General features: G+C 34.0%; 1 protein-coding gene across 12 annotated transcripts in view; it reads left to right on the top strand.

Moving 5' to 3' along the window:
* Positions 1-14,363, top strand: part of SLC4A7 (solute carrier family 4, sodium bicarbonate cotransporter, member 7) — a 114,552-nt gene that overhangs the window by 73,453 nt on the left and 26,736 nt on the right. For all 12 annotated transcript variants that reach the window (XM_012644530.1, XM_012644533.1, XM_012644523.1 and 9 more), the window contains 5 exons: positions 3,965-4,071; positions 6,226-6,400; positions 10,235-10,368; positions 11,534-11,779; positions 14,115-14,220. In XM_012644530.1, coding sequence (XP_012499984.1) covers positions 3,965-4,071; positions 6,226-6,400; positions 10,235-10,368; positions 11,534-11,779; positions 14,115-14,220 — 768 coding nt within the window. The remainder of the gene's footprint in view (positions 1-3,964; positions 4,072-6,225; positions 6,401-10,234; positions 10,369-11,533; positions 11,780-14,114; positions 14,221-14,363) is intronic.

The following is a 14,363-nucleotide window of genomic DNA, read 5'->3' as shown; positions in this document are numbered from 1 at the left end:
TATTTTTAGTTGTCCAATTAATTTCTTTCTAATTTTTAGTAGAGACGGGGTCTCGCTCTTGCTCAGGGTGGTTTGGAACTCCTGAGCTCAAACGATCCGCCCGCCTCGGCCTCCCAGAGAGCTAGGGTTACAGGGGTGAGCCACCGCACCCGGCCCTTACCCCCCTTATCCTTGAATGGAATAGACAAATGCAACCTGCCAGTCTTTTGATTATACAACAAGAAGACCTGGACAATGAGAACCCTTTTTCTGGATTGGTTCCATCTTTACTTTGTTCAAGTTAGGAAGTACCTTGCCAGTAAGGGACTGCCTCCTAAAGTTCTTTTGAAATTGGACAATGCCCTGGCCACTCAAAACCCCGAGTTCAACACCTAAGGGTATCAAGGTAGTCTGCTTGCCTCGAAATACAACGTCTCTAATTCAGCCTCTGGATCATGATGAGGTCATAAGGACCTTTAAGGCTCATTGCATATGATATTCTATGGAAAGGATTGTAAATGCTGTGGAAAAGAACCTCAATATAGAGAACATCATGAAAGTCTGGAAAGACTAAACCATTGAAGATGCCGTCATTGTTATAGAAAAAGCCATGAATGCCATCAAGCCTGAAACAATAAAGTCCTGCTGGAGAAAACTGTGTCCAGATGTTGTGCATGACTTCACAGGATTTATGATGGAGCCACTTAAAGAAGTCATGGAAGACATTGTAGATATGGCTGAAAACGTAGGGGGTGAAGAGTTTTGGAGAAACTCTTGGGTTTTGGAGAAAATTAAGAACTAATAGACACCACACCAGAGGAATTGACAGAAGATGACTTGATGGAGATGAGTGCTTCTGAACCAGTGCCAGACAATGAGGAAGAAAACATAGAAACAGTGCCAGAAAACTAATTGACTTTAGACAATCTGGCAGAAGGGTTCTGATTATTAAAGACTGCTTTTGACTTCTTTTAAAACATGGACCTTTCTATGATATGAGCAGTGCAGCTAAAGCAAATGGTGGAAGAAGGATTGGTACCATATAGAAACATTTTTAGAAAAATGAAAAAGCAAAAAAGTCAGACACGATGTATTTCCATTAAGTTACACTTAGAGTGTGCTTGCTACTCCTGCCTCCCCTTCCACCTCCTTCACCTCGTCCGCCTCTGCTACCTCTGAGACAGCAAGACCAACCCCTCCTCTTCTTCATCCTCAGCCTACTCAATGTGAAGATGAGCGGGATGATCTTTATGACGATCTACTTTCACTTAATGAATAGTAAATATATTTTCTAGGTTTGGCGCGGTGGTTCATGCCTGTAATCTATCACTCTGGGAGGCTGAGGCGGGAGGATCGCTTGAGCTCAGGAGTTCGAGACCAGTCTGAGCAATAGTGAGACCCCGTCTCTACTAAACATAGAAACATTAGCCAGCCATCCTGACATGCACCTTTAGTCCCAGCTACTTGGGAGGCTGAGGCAGGAGGATCTCTTGAGCCCAAGAGTTTGAGGTTGCCGTGAGCTATGATGCAACTCCACTGCACTCTACTCTGCCCAGGGCGACAGACCAAGACTGTGTCTCAAAAAAAAAAGGTAAATATATTTTCTCTACCACATGATTTTCTTAATGTTTTTTCTCTATTGTGAGAATTAGTGTAAGAATATAGTATGTAACATATCAAATATGTGTTAATTGACTGTTATAGGTAAGGCATTCCAGTCAACAGTAGGCTATTAGTAGTTAAGTTTTTGGGGAGTCGAAAAGTTATACGCAGATTTTCAAGTGCACAGGGGTTGATGCCCCAACCCCCACATTGTTCAAGGGTCAACTGTATATTTTTTATCTTGTTACCTTTCTTTTATTATATGTAGTAGTTTTTCAGTCATATTACCTACAATGAGAGATAGTTTTATCCTTTCTTTTCCAAATCTTATACCGAATTTTTCTAAAAAATTTCCAAATCTTACACTGAAATCTTAATTACAGTGTTAAGAAGCAGTGGGCTTTAAATGGGCATTTCTTATCTCATTTCTTACTATAGCCAATGTCTAGTGTTTTTTCCATTTAAGGAAGATAATGACATTGGGATCAAAATATACATTTTATCTTTTTAAGAAAGTACCATAATTTCTGTTTCATTGAAATTTTTAACATAACTGGATGTTGTACTTTATCATATGCCTTTTCAGCATTTCTGGTGGTGATTATATGAATTTTATTTATCAATTATTGTGGTAAATCGTATTAATAGATTTCTTAATATGGAACACTCTTGCATTCTGTGTCAACCCAACTTGCACTTTACAGTGCCTACTGCTCTCTTTATGTTGTTTGCATTACAGTTATGTAAGTAGATTGGTCCATAGATTTTTGTGCCATCTTCATATTTTGGTATCATTGGTTTACTTGTTTCATTAAAAAAAATGTAACTTTTCCTTTTTCTGTGTTCTTACACAGTTTAAATGGTGTGGAATAATTTCATTTTAAAAGTTTGGAAGAATTCCTTTGTAAAATGTTTTGCGCTTGAATCTTTTGTCATTTTGTTTATTTCTTCTATGGAAATTAGTTTTGTGTAAGCTTTCTATTTTTTCTGGGTTCCCTTTTGGTAAATTACATTTTCTTAGAAAATAACCTATTTTCCTCTTTCCGGAGTCAGTTTTGGTAAATTATGTTTTCCTATTATAATATACCCATGTCATCTATGTTTTTAATTTATTCATATAGAGTCATATGAGAGAGAGTGTGTATATGTATAAAATTCCCTTAGTTTGGGAAATTATGGCCTCCTTGTCACATTTATTTTGTGTATTAATAATGGTCTACTATATTTATCAAATAGCAGGTTTTAAAATTTATTTCAGTTCTCCTTTTTAAAAAAATGTGTTTTGTTTTCTGTCTTAGTTTCTATGTTTAGTTGTTTTATTTTGTTCCTTTCACTTTCCTTCAGGAAAGATTTTTGTTTTCACATTTTCCGAGATAAATGTGTAATTCATTTTTTTCTTCTTTGATTTTTCATAATATAAGTGCTTAATTTTCTTTAATGATGCTTTAGTTGTTTCCCATAGATTATAATAATGTAGTGCTTTACATTATTTTTGTTTTCTAGGAATTCCATAATTTTGTTTTCTCTTTTTCCTCTTAGATGTTAGTTTTAATTTTGACATTTTCAAATGGTAATCTTATATTTATAGATGAATCTTGCTACTCTATAAATATTGAACTCATAAACCAGGTAGCGTAAGTCTGTATTTCAACTGGATCCTTTGACCAAGGGGACCTCCTGGGATGACATGATCTGTCTCTTTCCCTCTCCATTTCTGACTCCTTCCTTCTCCTTTCCTTCTCTTTCCCCCATGTGTGTGTGTCCCCACACAAATTTTTTTAGCGCCAGCAACCTCATATGGTAACAAAAGCTTACTCCTTTGTCTTCGAGTGAAAAGGAGAAGATCTGTGTCATGGGAACAATACTCTTGAATTTGTAATAAAATGTAATGGAAAATTGATTTTTATGAAAACTTGTTTAACAAACAACTCTCATGCTACTTCTATATCGTAAGGGAAATATTTTAGTAAAAGAAAAACGGCATTTACTCTCTTCTTAATTTAAAGTATATTTTTCAATAGTTAACATGAGCAATATTTTAAAAATTTTGGTAGGAGAGATACTTTGTGGAGGAGGTAACTTACATTCATAGCTATTGGTGAAATGTAATTTGAAATGGTATATATGAATATGTTTTATAATATATTGATATTAGAATATAATACAAAAAGCTAATCATAAATTTAAAATATCAATAAAAACATATTAGATTCTAACCTAAAGTGCAATTTATTCAAAAAGGAAGTTTGTATCAAGAAGCATTTCTTTCTAGGACCACTGATAGATAAATAATCAATATAAAATCTGATGTTCCCACTAATTGAAAATGCCATCATAGTTTTCTTAAAATAGAAATCTGAAAATGTGTTTTTGTGAAATTCAGGAAAAGAGAAAGATTCCTGTGTTTCACAATGGATCTGCCCCCACGTCAGGCGAGACTCCTAAAGAGGCCGCTCATCATGCTGGGCCTGAGCTACAGAGGACTGGACGGTGGGTACAAATGCTCATATCTTTTTGGGGTAAGGGTTGATTTGATGAAAAAGGCATAAATATTCTTTTTCTTTCCAAGTATTTGGAACCTAATCTTATACAATGTTTTTTTCACATTTTAAAAAAATGCACATTATTGTTAAGGAAAATTTATATGCTTTTAAAAATAATTTTAATAGTATGTACCAAGCTATGGACCATATGTTCAGAATATTGCAGTTATATAGTATGTAGATTAATTTCCGTTGGTTATACAGAAGGTTCTTGAAGAAGGTATAGAGTCCTATTAAGATTCTCCATATCAAGTTAGAGAATTATGGGAACAGAGAGTAACTGTAACTAATGATTTTTTTATGTGTGTGCATAGATTTAAAACTCTTAAATGAGCATTATATCATGAGATAATATATAATTGAGATGGACGAACATGATTAAACCACTGTAATGATCACTGGAAACCTAGTTAGAAAAATTAACAAGTTAATTTTTGGAATAAAGAATAGAAATATTACCAGATGTAAATATTGCCTTAAATTATTTTGTAGAAGGAGATAAATGTTATAGTATTTTCATACTATAGCAAAGCATGTGGGTATTGATACTATATTGTCCACTGGTGGTCAACGTGGAACTAAATAATCTTGAATCTTAAATCTTTGTTTTAAATCTTTTAAACAAAGATTTAAGATTCACTCTCAGGGATTTTGATGACATGCCTGAAGGGTACCATACATATGAAAAATAAACAACTAATATACTGAATATAGAGAAGCTTAAGTTCACAATTAATTCATTGACTAATGAAATGTATTAGTCTCTGTAAATATAATAAAGAAAAAACTTCATCCCTGTGTGAACAATGCTGTTCTGTTATTAGCTATTATTGCTTCTTCAAACTTCAAACTGGGATGGGGTTAGTCGCTGAGAAGCACCATGTCAGGCCCCCATTGATCTCACAGTTCCCAGAGAGCGTCTTAAAGCCATCTGTTAAGTAATCAATTATTGATTAAATGATGTAGATTCTTTTTTTGGATTATCAGTGGCACCTTTTTTATTGCAAGCTGATTCCTCTTGCTGTCATATTATTTAGAATAACTTCTTCCACTTTTCAACTTTTCAATGTGTGTTTAGGATTTATTTCAATATTAACTTTAAAAAATTAGAATGGTAAAGCTTGAAACATCCAAAGCATTTGAAAGCTTAACGTTAATTTTTTTGTGTATTTTCCTGCAGTTGGGATTTGAATGATTATTTATTTTATGAGTCATAAAGCTTTATTGAATTATTGATTCAGTCACCAGTGTTTGTTGAGTACCTGCTATGTGCCCGACTGTGTTCTAGACACCAGAGATATGGCAGTGAACAAGAAAAATCCCTGCCCCTCCTGAAGCTTGTTTTGAAGTTAGATGTATCCAAAAGTCTGATTTAAAAAAACAGTTGAAATGATATGGCTCTGATGGACAAATACAGATTTTAATCTACTAATTAAAACCTCTCAGTTTTATTTATAAATACACTTGTTTGACTACATATATAGTAAACTAAATATATTGAAAACAGTTTTTAGAGTTGATTTTTTTCCTAGACAGAAATATTTATATGATTGAAGTACTAATTTTAAGTTATTGAGTTGAGTTGAGTTTAAGTTATTATTTAATTTACTACTTATGTATCTAAGCACAGCACACTACATTCATATTAATTTTATATTCATTGTGATTATAATTGCCTTCCTGGTATTTGTGAGAGTTGCCTTTAAGATTTATAATGTAGACGATAATAGAATTGCTTATGCACATTTTCATGATGGGTTGTTAGATTTTATTTATTTTTATTGTACATTTCCTTACACATTTGTGTCCAAAATTACATTTACTCATATAAAATCATTTGCCTGCAGTTTTTTTCAGTAAATAGTCCATAAAATATAGATGTTTGTCTCTTTTAAGTTAATGAAATAAACCTTTCCTCTATCATCAGTAGATTAGATTAAATGAGTATATCTTCCATAATTTATATCATGATTTAAACTGGATTTTAATTTTTGTTGACAAAATACTAGGCACCAGCAGTTTTGTGTACCCCATAGTTTTAGTTTGAACTAGCTAGAATCCTCTAGTGTACAGTTTGACGAGTTTCATCTCACCTATTTAGGCTTTTTGGTGGTTTGATACTTGACATCAAAAGGAAAGCACCTTTTTTCTTGAGTGACTTCAAGGATGCATTAAGCCTGCAGTGCCTGGCCTCGATTCTTTTCCTATACTGTGCCTGTATGTCTCCTGTAATCACTTTTGGAGGGCTGCTTGGAGAAGCTACAGAAGGCAGAATAGTGAGTACAAAGATTGGTAGTGGCCAGGCTCTTAGCTCTTCAGAGGCAAGTGTCTGTATGCATTTGTCTCACTATTCATACTTTTATTTGAAGAGTCTACCCACAGCATGATTAACCTGTCCCAAAGCAGACTTCCCCCCAAGGTAATTGCTATGGAAAACATGGGGAAGCCATTTGAACAGAAGATGCACAGTTGAGGTAACAAAAAAAAAAAAAATTATCTTGGCTTGCTGGATGAATGGTTTTATAATTTGAGTAAAAGTCTTGCATTGTCTTTTGGGCTGGGTGGATTGCGGGGAGGAGACACCAATTGAACCAATTCTGTGTGGGTCATGGGTGGGAGGATTTATCAGTGGGGTTACTTCATCCTGTAAAGTATCAAAGGATTAGTTAGAGCCATATGTTTAATATTAATTCATCAGTCCTGGCTTGTAGGCCTAGACTAGACTACTTGGAAGAATAGATATAATATGCAAATATAATGGCTTTTTGAAGTGGCATTTACTTTAAGTTTGCTGTTATTAAATCTGTGAAAATAGCCAAAGCTTTTATTTGGAAAAAATAAAATATAATGAAAGCTGCGTCCATCCTTTGATAAGACTAAAAGGGAAGTTTTTTGTTTTTTTGTTTGTGATAATACTGTAAAGCTGTGGTGCTTTGTGAAATCTTGAGAGACATTTTTTTTTTTGTTTATATATGTTTTAATAGAATTTAAATTAGATGATTTGTAATTCTTAAGATCTTAAGTGTATTTTACTTAACTATATTTATTCTTGGTAGAAAATTCATTTTATATAGATAAACGGTTAAAAAATAGCCAAAGCCGGGGTGGGGTAGGAGTTTAAAAAATAGCCAAAGCTAAGTAATGATAATTATTCAATTAAAATGTTTCATGAGCTGAACACGAGATAAATCTGACAACTGAAGTTTTCTTGCAATTCTGAATTTATTTTTGATTATTTAGATTCTTTTTACCTTAGTCTTTAATTATTGTATCGGAGGTATATATTTTTAGTAAGTTGCTGTATGTGCTATCACAAATTGTGCATGTAACTCTGCTGGTCCCCATGGAAATGTGTTTTATCTGTTACCATCATGGAAATGCTCCCTCTCTGCTCATGGACTGTCACTGCCTGCCCGTCTCATCCTGCTAACGTCTTAGTTCATTAGGCACTGGAGGGATGTAGACAAGTGTAGGAAGAACATGTATCTCCTGTCCTCAAGGATCCTTAACCTAAGTGAGAAAGATATATGTATATATTAGTATGTACATAGTGACTATGTCATGGTGTGCTTTGCCACATATGAGTCAGATAAAGGAAGGGCTATAGGAGTTGAAGTAATAATAATAGAGATAGCACAGGGATAATTATGGAGAAAAAGGATATGGAGATGTGTTTTTTTCAGGTGCTTTATTAAAACCTCAAGCAGAAATGGAGATACTAGGAAGTAGAGTTCCAGCATTTATAGAGTGATGAAGAGGAAATGTAAAGATTTTGAGAATTGTTCATATATAAGAGAGGGTTGAAACTGAGAACAGATGAGCTTAACAAAGGAGATAATTTACAGGGAGAGAAGGAGAGGGAGACAGTGGGAATTACCTAGACATATGGAATGGAGGAAGGATGAGATGCAGGGATGGGATGGAAAAGGAAAACGACTCAGCGCATTAGACACAGAGACTTAGAAGAGCAATCAGGATGATGTAGTTTTGTGAAAACCAAACTAGAAGTTTTGAGAAGGAGGAAAGATTAGCAAGGAGCGTTTGACAACTTAGCAGAGTAGGAGAGTAGTAGTGCAGTCTAGAGAAGTTCATATAGATTTGCGAGGGGAAGCTAAGGGTACGGCTTCTGATGGGTAAAGGGGAAACTTCTCAATGTACAAGTGAGGTAGGCAGGCAGTGTAATGGGGCTGAGATTTCTTTAGGGAAGGACAGGTTTCAGTTTGACAGTAAACATAAAAACAGTTCAACAATTAGAAAAAAAATAGGTCTGGGTAAGAGAAATTTTTGCTTCTAGTGAATGTGACAATAGGGGCAGGGGTGAAAGGAAGGTCTTCCTGTGACAATACCTGCTGTTTCAACCTAAGGTTGGGGAAGGGGAACCTTCATTTTGTGCCCATTCGCCCCTTGTTAATATTTTCTTATTTTGCTACCTCCTTGCTTCTCTTCTCAATTTTTTGCTGTCTCTAGATACCAGACATTTTTTTCCTTTGACTTAAGCTCTGCCTAAATTCATTCCCAAGTGTGCATATTCTAATTGAACTAAGGGTTTTATGATGGCTTGGCAGTATCTTCTATGACAAACTTGTTTTCCCATGGGCAAGAAAATAAATTTATCCCATACAGTTAAGAAATGTATCATTAATATGGACACTTCTCCTTCATGTTGCCAAAAGACAAATTCGTGTGTGAGTTCGATCCTGTTTTTATTCTAATAGTTGAATTATACTTTCACCGAATACTGTTGTTTTGTCGTTTTGATTTTGGAAGATGCTGTTATAGCTGGTGAGAATTGCTACCGTCCATTAGGTGCATCTATCTGCCAGACACTGTGCTTACTAGGTGTTTTTGCAAACACTACTTATATTTTTCTAGTCGTCATCACCCCCATTTAAAAATGAGAAGGCTTAGGTTTGATAAGGTTAAGATACGGCCATGACTCAAACACCTAGTAGTAACCAGTCTTCCACTACAAATCTCGTTTCGAAGCCCCGCTCTTTGCCTGCTGCTGTGCTGCCTCTTGTTTCAGGAGGGTTGTTTCTTACAAGCTTCTTTTCCTTGCCTTTACTGATTATGAACTTTTCCTTTCTGGATAGTGCGTTCCAATTGACTTGATATTTGTCAATGACAAACTATTCTTTCCTTACTTTCTTATCCCTTTCCTTTTTCTAGTGGCATAGCATCTAACAACTTAATCAGTTAGAATGTAATGTTGGTGGTGATTCAAAATTAGTGTACTAGCTTTGACTTAAAATTTCTCTTAGTCTTTTAAAGAGATTTTTCTCATTTATTTTAAGTATTTCAGTTTTAATATCAATTGATTAAGCCTATCATTAATTTCTTTAAGTGGAAAATTGCCATTTAGAAATCAGTTTGAGAAAGATAGGATCACATGTTATGACTTATTTGAAAGATCCTTTTTGTAGCACCATATTATTTATTATTTTGTATTTTTAAAATGAACTATTTTAGACTTATTAGAGCATTCAAAAATGAACTATTTTACACTTATTAGAGTATTCAAAATAATACATACCCTTTTATACTCACTCACAGACTTAAGAAATAAAACATCTATAGATAAAGAGTTGAAGCCCTTTTGTGTGTCTCTTCCATTTACTCTTTCCTCCTTGCACCTGATGGTAAAGGTTGAGTATCCCTTATTTGAAATCCTTGGGACCAGAAGAAGTATTTTGGATTTTGGATTTTTTAGAGGATTTTGGAATATTTGCATTGTACAAAGGGATTGAGCATCCCTAATCCAAAATCCAAAATACTCCAATGAGCATTTCCTTTGAATGTCATTTTGGCACTTAAAAAGTTTCAGGCTTTGAGTTTTCGCATTAGGGATACTCAACCTATACTGAATTTTGAACTAAGGACGATCACAAAAAGTTCACTTTTAATATGCAAAAAGAAAGCAGTTTTTCCTATGTATTTAAAATGTATTAGTAATTTTCCATATTTAAAATTTAAATTTAAGACTCACAGTTGTGTTACTTTATAACTACTTGATTAGTATTTTTATTTTCCAGATGTCCTACATGTATTATAGTAGGTTAGAGATGTGTTTATGATGTATTGCTTTTATTCATTTCTTTTTCCTTAAACAGAGTGCAATAGAGTCTCTTTTTGGAGCATCATTAACTGGGATTGCCTATTCATTGTTTGCTGGGCAACCTCTAACAATATTGGGGAGCACAGGTCCAGTTCTAGTGTTTGAAAAAATTTTATTTAAATTCTGCAGGTAAGTAATAGTTCTCTCCTCATGGCGTGTTTGCACGTATGTACAATTATATGTTAAATTGTTTATTAACTTAGTTTAATAGCTGAAAAAGAGGATCTGATCAATATATGCAGTTTCAGTATTTTTGGGGTACTGTGTGGTTGTCCCTACCCTGACCCCTAAAACCATTCCTAACCCAATGACATAGAAATGAGGAAAGTAAAATTGCCCTTGAGTGTAAAATCAATGGATTTTGAGTACTGATAAGCAAGTCACTTGAGGAACAATAAAAATCCTTTATGCTAGTGAATTTAAACCAGTAAAAAGGTGTTAATCTGAATTGTTTGTTAGATGATATGTTGGTTTTATACAAGAGGTTTAGAAAGAGGTGGGTCTTGAAGGCCTGTGCTGACCTTTCCAGTCATTCCTGTTTAACAGAGAGGGGCTTGAAACAAAGTGAAGTGTCAGTTTCCACTGGCAAGATTGTTCTCAGTGTGGAAATGAATATAGGGTACTGTAGCAATTGGACTTTGAATTCAACATGGCCGGTACTATTCTCTTTGTGACATAAATGTAGTTCAATATTTTAGTGTGAAACAACTTGATGCTATTAAATATTTGATTGATTTAACTGTCTTGTTCTGATCACTTTCTATACCAGTTGGTTCTGATTATAATCTGGCATGGTACATAGACTAATAGACAATGGCCTATAGTATAGACTCTGGTAGTAATTTCTTATTTGAAATTTGAAACAAGAATTTATCATGGGAGAGGAGGTCGTGGTGGGATGGTAATGATGTTGGAGCCATATTGACATATACGACTTCTGGATCTTCATAGGGAGTCAGATAAAATTGTTCTTTCTTGTAGACTCTATATCTCTCTTTTACTCATAACTGATTTCTAAAGCGAGGTCTAATTTTGAAATATTTATTGCATAGTAAATTATCACTGTAAATCTTTCATGTAAGTATAGTAACCAACACATCTATTAATAAGAAGCTGGTGTTCAGTTGAAGCAGAAAAACAGTTTTCTCTAGTCATTTTGTCATTCCGTAGTTTACTCTCCTTTTTAGAAATTATGTTTTTATGCTATTCTTATTGCTTGTTGTGAAAATTTTTATGTACGAATACTATTCCACATACATATGTTCATCATGTTCACATTTTTCTTTTTAAACAGAGATTATCACCTTTCCTATCTGTCTTTAAGAACCAGTATTGGTCTATGGACTTCTTTTTTGTGCATTGTTTTGGTTGCCACAGATGCAAGCAGCCTTGTGTGTTATATTACTCGATTTACAGAGGAGGCTTTTGCGGCTCTCATTTGTATCATATTCATCTACGAGGCTTTGGAGAAACTCTTTCATTTAGGAGAAATATATGCATTTAATATGCACAACAACTTAGATGAACTGACCAGCTACTCGTAAGTGTTTCTGTTTCCCCCTAATTTTAAAATGTGTTTTTGCAGAGATGTCAGAGCCTAAGAAGATGGATTTTTTGCAACATGATGTTCACTGTGTCTAGCTGCAACTACTCAACGAGCCATGTGGTAGTTGGACATGTTTATTTCAGATGAGATTTTGGCAAAGCAGTCAATGGACATAAATATAGTTGACCAAATTCAGTCCTTTTTGTTGACCGAAATAACGTTCAAGTGTGTGTATTTTTAGTCTTTTGTTTCAATCGGATAGGCCAGTTTAAAGTTTGATTATTTGGCAACTAACCTATCCTGTATTTGAATCAGGCAGTTATATTGTATCTTAAATTCTTTAACTAAATTCTGGATGTATAGTAGGATATAGGATATATTTTTAAAATTTATATATTCTTCACATTTTGCATTTTCATTAATATTTTTGAAGCTTGATAACTTTTACTAAAAGTTCTTTTTTTCAGTAAAATTTCAATATACTTGTCTGCTGTTTAGTGGAATATTTTCTTTGTGATAAGAAAAGCATGAAATAGAAATATTTTAAAACTCTAGAATAAAATGGGATTTGAAAAGTAATACATAATAGTTACAACAAAAAGGTTGGCAAATATGTTCAATTGAAGTAAAATAGGCTATTGAAATTAGACACATCTAAGTAGATTCCTATGTTAGCTGTCTTTAGCAGTCATGCTTGGTTTGGTGTAAATATGGTACTGTATTTGATTAACTTACATGGAGAAATGTGGTTACCAAAAGACTAAAAAGGACATAGATTTTCTTTTTCTATAGGCCCCAAGTACCTGTACTCTCCCCCTTCCTTCCATTCCTTCTTTCCATTCCTTCTTTCCCTGCTACCTTTCCTTGTACCCCCTCAACTTTGATGGACAGCATAGGGATATGAAAATTCCTATAAGACATTGACCTATTTGAAAATATTAGTGACACTTTGCTGCTAAATATATTATGTGCCATCTTCTTTGGCCTTAAATGCTTTAATTAAAAAATTTTTTTTGTCATCTCTCTTTCCCTGCCGTTTGCTCCTTTGACCTTTATGAAGCATGACTTTTATAGTTAGTGTCAGCCAGCTAGAGCAATGTTTTCTTCTGGGTGACTTAGTAATTACATGTGAACAGCATTCATTCACCTAACATTCTGTGAGCACTTACAGGCACTGTGTTAGGGCTATTGCCTAATTTATATTATAAATTTATAATTCGTAGTGTTACTTTATTATTGACATCATAGCCCCTTTCATGTATGAACAAATTGAGGCTCTTGGAGATTAAAACTTGGCCTTAGGTCAAACAGCTAGTAAATGATAGTACCTGGACAGACTCCAAAGTCCATCTTCTTGCCTTTTCTCAAACAGTTTATAATCTAATTGGAAATATTTAGGGATTTTTTTTCCTTTTTTAAAATATACATTTTAAAGTTTATTTGCTTGTGTGTATTTCTAGCCTTTTTAGGCTATTGAAATAGTTCCGGATATGAACTGATGTGACTCTCCTAGTTCTGTCCCGATGAAAAACCATGTTTTATTTATTTCTTTAAGAATAAGTCTTAAGATCAATAAAGAGTGAGCATGAGTAGATAGCACTTGTTAGAGTACAAAGAATTAACAGTAGTATAACTTATTGGGAGTCTCTACGTGTGGGAGTCTCCATATGTGGAGTGGAGACAGCAGTAATTGGCCATGGAGGTTGAATAGATAAGATTTAGTGGAGAGTAATGTTGCTAACCATGGTGGTATCTTCTCAGATTCTTAACACATCGACTGCCATGTGAGTTGTATTTAATTCAGGCTAGTTTTGAGCCTGGGCCTCATGAAGCAAAACGCTGCAGTTGGTTTGTGAAAATCTTACTTGTTGCTGTTATTATTATTACAATTGATATTGACAATTTTATTCTAAAAATGTGGATTGCATTGCATTTAACTCATGCACAGAAAACAATAAAAAATAACAAATTAGGATGGATCATTTTGTTTTAAAACACCATGGCTCCAGGGAAAACATTTTTTTTTCTAGTGTGGCAGTCAGTGTGTTAAAGAAAATAGTGCCCCCCCCCCCACAAAGTGTATATTTTACTAGTTTCATTAAGTAAACATTTAATTGATATTTGTATCAGTTTTATTTTATTTCTGTAACCCAAACCTTATTCCATTCTGTTGTTGTTTCTGATGTATTTCCACTTTCTAGTCTCCATGCTTTGCAACATGGTAAAAAGGGTGAGAATTTAAAAGCTACCACATTGTGTAATTGATTTAGTAAAATGTGAACATGAAATCCAGGATCCTTAAACATTTATTCTACTCTTAATTTCTCAGATGTGTGTGTACCGAACCTCCTAACCCTAGCAATGAAACTCTAGAGCTGTGGAATAAAGAGAATATAACAGCACACAATATTTCCTGGGGTAATCTCACTGTTTCTGTGAGTATATTATGAAATAAAGGATTTTTTAAATATGTATTATTCTGATTCTTTTAGCTTTTTCTGATTAGACATACATTTTTTCTTGATCAATGGATATATAGTATGTTTTCAGAATATAGTGGTGTTATTACCAAATAGTA

This window comes from Propithecus coquereli, unplaced genomic scaffold (genome assembly GCF_000956105.1).
Source record: "Propithecus coquereli isolate 6110/MARCELLA unplaced genomic scaffold, Pcoq_1.0 Scaffold214, whole genome shotgun sequence".
Classification (NCBI taxonomy): Eukaryota; Metazoa; Chordata; class Mammalia; order Primates; family Indriidae; genus Propithecus; species Propithecus coquereli.
Note: the sequence above shows the minus strand (reverse complement) of the source record. Positions and strands in the feature narration are given on the sequence as shown.